The sequence below is a fragment of the Acanthopagrus latus genome, chromosome 7 (assembly GCF_904848185.1).
Source record: "Acanthopagrus latus isolate v.2019 chromosome 7, fAcaLat1.1, whole genome shotgun sequence".
In the NCBI taxonomy this organism is placed as follows: Eukaryota; Metazoa; Chordata; class Actinopteri; order Spariformes; family Sparidae; genus Acanthopagrus; species Acanthopagrus latus.
The window spans coordinates 5741645-5748131 of NC_051045.1; the positions used below are offsets into that span (position 1 = coordinate 5741645).

Below are 6487 nucleotides of genomic sequence, written 5' to 3' on the forward strand. Positions count from 1 at the left end.
TGACAGAGTAACTGTACCACAAACTCCAGCACTCGCACCTGAATTACAGCTCTTCAAATTATTTGTCTGCAGCATCAGCAGGCAGGCGGACTGTAAAACAACATGGTCAACAGGCAGCTTCTCCTCCTGAGTGCTGGAATAATCTCAGGGCTCAGTCAGGACAGGTTGTTTTTTTTGTTTTTTGTTTTTTTTTTAATAATTCACAGCAACAGTTTCCACTCTGCACAGCGAAGCTTCAGTCAGCAGGACAGTTTCTCAGGTTTCACCACACTTTCTCATATTTACACGAGATTTCCACTCTCAAAGATGATCCTCTCAGTGTTAGCGTTTAGCATGTTCACATCTGCAGTACAGCAGCAATAGAGGCAAACTGTGAAGCTGTGTTTCAATATTTTATTATGCATCAAATGTTAGTTTTTCCCTGGTATGAAGACTTTTTAATCAAACCGCAGCTCTTTTGGATCAATTAATCATAACTGCGATATGCAGATATCTCATTTAGATGCATTTTGTTTGTAGTCTGGCATCAGTGCCTGCAGAACAATCAGCCAAGTACCCGGCGTCCCTGGAAAATTGTATTTTCTAGGAGAGGCTTGTTTGCCAAGTCAGAGTGCATCAAGGACAAACTCTGTCGTGTTTTCAGATGCTGTAAGAGGAGATTTATTTTTGCCTCGCTGCAATCGCATCAATCAGAGAGAGTCAAGTTGCCTGTTGGCCCAAGTTATCGTCACCAGCACTGAGGAACATATTCACTTTTACACACATTTTATTGTTTTCTTTAATCCATTTAATATGACAGGTGAGTTAAGTAAAGTAGACCATTGACTTTAAGTTTCAAGAGCTGAAAAGCTTTAACAACCATGTGATTAGTCCATTTTACTTTTGATTTTGAGGCAGAATTTACAGTGAGCATTAGAAAATTCACAGAAATCCACACAAACGTATGATTTACATACACAATGGGAATTTGTTCCACATTAAAGTACTGTTCAATTGAATAAAATGTTTAAAATCATAATCAAGCGCATACACAATTTTAATGTGAACAACAGTCTTCAGCTGCACAGAGGAGAAACATTAATTATTTAGATGCAAAAATCCAATTTCGACAGTTTGCTTCTCTCTCATCCAGCCAGATCCCCAAATATTTACCCGTTCAACACTTTCAAAGTTGTCAGTATTGTGTCTGTGACCGAGGCTGCATTTGGTCTCTCTCAGTGAGGCTGGCATGAGAGTTAAGACCTGACAGGTTGACCCCCTGTCTTACATCCACATGCCACACGACGAGGCTCCGTCTGAGCAAACATGACCCAGAGCAAGACAGCAGGAGTGTGTGTGTGTGTGTGTGTGTGTGTGTGTGTGTGTGTGTGTGTGTGTGTGTGTGTGTGTGTGTGTGTGTGTGTGTGTGTGTAGCTGAGTCTTTTCAATCGATGATCCTGAATTTTTTCCTTTTTTAAAAATTTTATACCTTTGAAAGTTATCTCATTGTCTTTTTAAATTATAGTCTGTCATTGCAACCAATTAATAATACATGAATTAGAGGTTTGACTGTCTGTCATTTCTGTTGGTAGTACAAAAATCTGTCTGTGTGATTATCCATCCAAATCATTTTTAATTAAAACTGACTGTTGACTCAGATTTTCCTGTGTTGCTCTGTTACTGTGGAAGGATATTATCACTGCCCACATGACAACAAAAAGCTCATACAGCAGGACAAACTACAGTACTAGTTCTTGGCAGAAATACTGAAGATGGCTTTGGTGGGAAGACAGGATTGGCTGCAGGTGACAATCAAACTTAAACAATATGTATTTTTTTTCCTCATACTAAACCATGAAAACACTCCATAATATTAATGTATAAATAGTATTTGACTGCTGAAGTTGGTTGAGGCTTTTGTCTTATCTACTGTAGGTAGTTTAAGATAAGTGAAGATAATGATTTATTATTCCCACAATGGGGAAATTTGTATTATTACAGCAGCACAGGGAATAACGGAAATAAAGAGAATCAGTGAAAACAGTAACAATCAATTAAGTAAAACAAAATAAATTAAAACAAATAAAAAAGCAGTAAGAACAATGTAAAGAATATGTATAAGCAACACGACTTCAAACACCATTGCACATTTATGTATCGTGCAATGTGTTGTTTAAGATCATTATCTGGTAATTGACACAATTGTTTCTCTGAGTGTACTAGTTCTTGATTTGTATATATATTTATCTAACAAAATATTAGGCATGAAAATGACAATAATATATAATATAATATAATATAATATAATATAATATAATATAATATAATATAATATAATATAATATAATATTCGGTATAACGTAGTACGCTAGTTGTACTCTAGGTGGCAGTATTGTGTCTTAATTTACCGGCTTGCGATCTGCCGTTAAAAATTCATCGAAGAAGAAGGAGATTGTCAAACGCAAAAAAAGAAGAAGACGAAGAAGAGCTCGGAACACCCGACGGAAAGCCTGATTGGTTGAGTTGCTGTGACGTCAGAATCCCTCCTGCACCGGCTTGTGTGTGGTCAGTGTTGTCAACATGGCGGCGGTAGATGTCATTGTGGACAACTTGGTGACGCTGTGGAGGATACCGGCCGTCAAACAAAACCTCCACTGGATCTTTTTACTCATCTCAGTCGTGGGCTCGGTTCTGAAGGAGCTGGAGCTCATCCCGCAGACTTATTTCAGCAGCAGCAAAAACGTCCTGAATGTGTAAGTGGCGTTAGTGCTAATGTGTTGTATGCTAGCTCAGGTTAACTGCACTTAACTGGACTGATGAACACACCTGTCGCTGACTGTAAAGTGACCCGCTGATGACAAAAAAAAAAAGAATACCGTCGATAAATCTTCAGGTTTTCTTAAACCTTGTTACAATGAAATAAGCCACGCTTGAGTAATGTAGGTCAAAGGTAAACTGAAGCTGTGTGGCTGTTTGCTGATAAATCTCCATTTCACTGAATAGAGATCAAGCTGAGTAGTTGAAAAGAAAATTATTTACAAAAGAAAACATACATCAGATCTCTATGAATTAACCGTGAGGCTAACTCAGGGTTATTGTTCAGTTAGCACAAGTGAGCCCACTAAAGAAGTAAGTATTGGTTTAGCTTTAACCTTATATAACAGTTAATTACGTCTCTCAATCACAGTTTTTCTATTTGTCACATAATCCAAATTATTCCACACACCTTTAGTAGATTGTGCATCAGTGGCTTCATACCCTTTTCTCATTTGCAGAAAGTAGAAAGAATGTTCTACAGTTTTTCTTTCTTTCTAACTGAAACCACATGTATTATTGCCCTATTTAAATTTTAAAAAATCACTAGATGGAAAGTGTATTTGAACCTAACCCTTTTGGGTTTGGTAGGAATAAGTAGAGTCTTTCCTTGTATTCTTGTAGATCATATTTTCTGTTAAAATGATTAGATTACTGAACCACTTGCATTAAACTGTACTGTTAAATGAATGGTTTGATAGCCAAATAAAAGTTTGTAATTTTTAAGAGCAAGAATGCCCAGCATTTGCTGTCTCCAGCATCTGAGATGTGACGATTTGACTCACATGAAAGTAAATATCTTTGGGTTTGGGACGGTTGGTCAGACCAAACAAAACATCTGAAGTCATCAACTTGGGCGGCGGGAAGCATGATTTGTCATAATTGTCTTGTGTTTTATTGAGAGAATGAATATTGATTAATGTTAGAAAGTCATTAATACCCAAAGGAGAAGCTTGTGGTGGCCCAGAGTTGATTCAGAGTGCAGGTTAGCTGATAAAATTTCCCTCTTCTTGCAGGTATTTTGTCAAAGTGTCCTGGGGGTGGACGTTGCTCCTGCTGACACCGTTCCTCCTCCTCTCCAACTCCACCTTCAACAGAAGTGTTTCTTTCCTCGGCCGACGGCTGCTGGCTCTGGTGGTGGCAACAGCCATCTGGTACATCTGCACTGAGACCTTCTTCTACATTGAGGATGTGACCGGCTCCTGTTATGAAACTGACACCATGGACGTCATCAACAAAGAGTTCACGTCCAAAGTCAGCTGCAGGCGGGCCGGCTTCCACTGGCATGGGTATGACATCTCAGGACACTCCTTCATCCTGGCCTACTCCACTCTCTTCATCGTGGAGGAAACGGCTCCTATGGCCTTCCTGAAGACGGCCGCTCTCTCTTCCCTGCCCAGGATGGTCCTAAACCTGCTGTACGTGGCCTTGAATCTGATACTGATCATATGGATGTGGATGTTTGCCTGCACCTCAGTTTACTTCCATGATATGTCTCACAAGTTACTAGGGACCGCATGTGCTTTCTTAGGGTGGCATGTGACATATCGGGTTTGGTATCTAAAACCTCTGTCACCAGGTCTCCCTCCTCAGCGTCACCCCAAAGAGCAGAAACAGCACGCCTAAGCTGCAGTCATGCCTTCCTGTACAGCCATCCTCCAAACAACGCACTACAGTTGATGTTATCTGTCTTCAGGTCCAAGCAGCCCACGCTATTTTAAGTTATTCCCTCCACACAGAAAGGTCGCTCTGTACAGGTTGACTGACTTGCAGGTCCTCCATGGTGTTTGGCAGCTGCTGTTCCCAAAATGACTCTTGGTAATTTGAGATAAAAGCAAGACGCTGCTCTGCTGCACAGCTTCAGCCTCTCACCTCCAGCCTCTGTGGCTCCCCTGCTGCACCATTGTCCCCCCCCCCCAGTTTGCTGCCTTATCGTGCTTTATTAAGATAAATCAGTTTTTAGACAAATGAATGGGAACACTTGAGAATGTTTACAGCTCCTCCAGTTCAGATGATGTGTATTTTTGTAGACCAATGTACAGTAGCTACTCATTGTTTTTATAGGGAACTACCTACAGAACAAAGTCCAATCAGACACTGTAACTACTCTGGGCCCGCATTTCATTTAACTGAGCTGTCCATTTTTTATCACATGTTGTTTGGAGTTTGTTTGTCTGTGTGTCAACACTATACGTAAAGGCTGCTCAGAGGATGTAGGTCTTGAATAGCAGATGTAAAGAAATTCTGAATGTGTGATCGTACTTAAAACTGTAGTTGTAAGCCAAATCACTTTCTCTACAGGTGCAAATTGTAATTATTATTTAAAAGGTTTTAAAAGTTCAGGCTGGAAATAATGACAATTTCTATTACAGATTATTCTGCAGATTATTTTGGATTGTGACATGGACTAAAACAGTATAAATCTAGATATTTACAAGTCTCCTCAAAAACACTTCATATATGCTCAGACTGGATAATAACATTAATTATCAGGATATTTTTGACCAAATATCTCTATCAATATTGCGACAATATTGTCGAGATGATTATAAGTGCTTTCACAAAATATTAACACTGGGTTTTTTATAAAATATATACATCATCATCATTAATATCAGTGTTTTGACAAAGTGGGCAAAGGCAAGTTTAAGAACAAATAAAAGGATCTGGTAAGTTTAGAAATCCAGGAAAAGAAAACACCTCCGGCATATCATCATAATACGATATCTAAAATAAAGATGTATAGTGTCTTCAGGATAACGATATAATATCAATGTATTTTCCAGCCTTATTAGTGACAGGGGTCCATCACAGATCCAAATGCCCAAGGTGATCTCCTCATATGTCATGTTTTGTCAAAGCAGTTGACCAGAGCCAAAATACATTTTATTTATTTCCACACAGGACAAAGAAAAGTACCAAATCTTGATGATTTAAAGGCTCAAACTAGATACTTCTGTGCCTAAAAACAATAATTAATCAAAATGGTTGTCATTTTCTGTTGATGAAATAATTGATTAATCAAATAATTGTGTCTGTTTTAATTTGTGCCTGATAAATCTAATTTCTTTGTGCCATAACACTATTAATGTCCTCGTCAAAAGTCCTGCTGCCATAAATACTCACTAGAGCACAAAATGCGTATCAGTTCACATCTGAAAATAGTCCCATACAAATTCTGTATTCACCACCATGTGAGTGACATCTTATGAAAATTGCAGTGCCCAGCTTGTTTAGGAAATTACTTTGATTTTAAAAACTAAGTTTGTATTTATTACCTGTTAGTCCTCAGTAGGAACCAACAGGCTGAGGCTGAGTGCCACAGACCTGGTAGGGAAGCTGTTAAGTATTAAAAATAATGTTGTTGGTTTTGTTTGTTTTTTGTGGGATTAGTTGACAATAATAAAGAATAACAACAGCCTCAACTTGTCATGGGCAATGTTTGGAAACTTGGTGCATTTAAATCATACCTGAATTTTTCTCAATTACATGTCAGACACATAATCAAAAGCTCAACGGTGACGAGAACAAAGAGGGCGAAGGTGAAATAAAAACCAGGATGTGTGTATTCCACTTTCATTTTTTATTTTTGTCATTGATGGCAACTGAATAAATTAAGGCTTATGAACAAACATCATAAAAAGCACCATAAATAAATGCATATATATATATAAATATAAAAAATGAAAAGTAA

At 38.3% G+C, this 6487-nt stretch overlaps 1 protein-coding gene across 1 annotated transcript; it reads left to right on the forward strand.

Annotated features, from left to right (window-relative positions):
- Positions 1 to 2466: 2466 nt before the first annotated feature.
- Positions 2467 to 6218, forward strand: fitm2 (fat storage inducing transmembrane protein 2). The gene is made up of 2 exons (XM_037103155.1): positions 2467 to 2732; positions 3810 to 6218. The coding sequence occupies exons 1-2, from the start codon at positions 2560 to 2562 to the stop codon at positions 4417 to 4419; spliced, it is 783 nt and encodes a 260-aa protein (XP_036959050.1). The 5' UTR covers positions 2467 to 2559; the 3' UTR covers positions 4420 to 6218.
- The last annotated feature ends 269 nt before the right edge of the window (positions 6219 to 6487 follow it).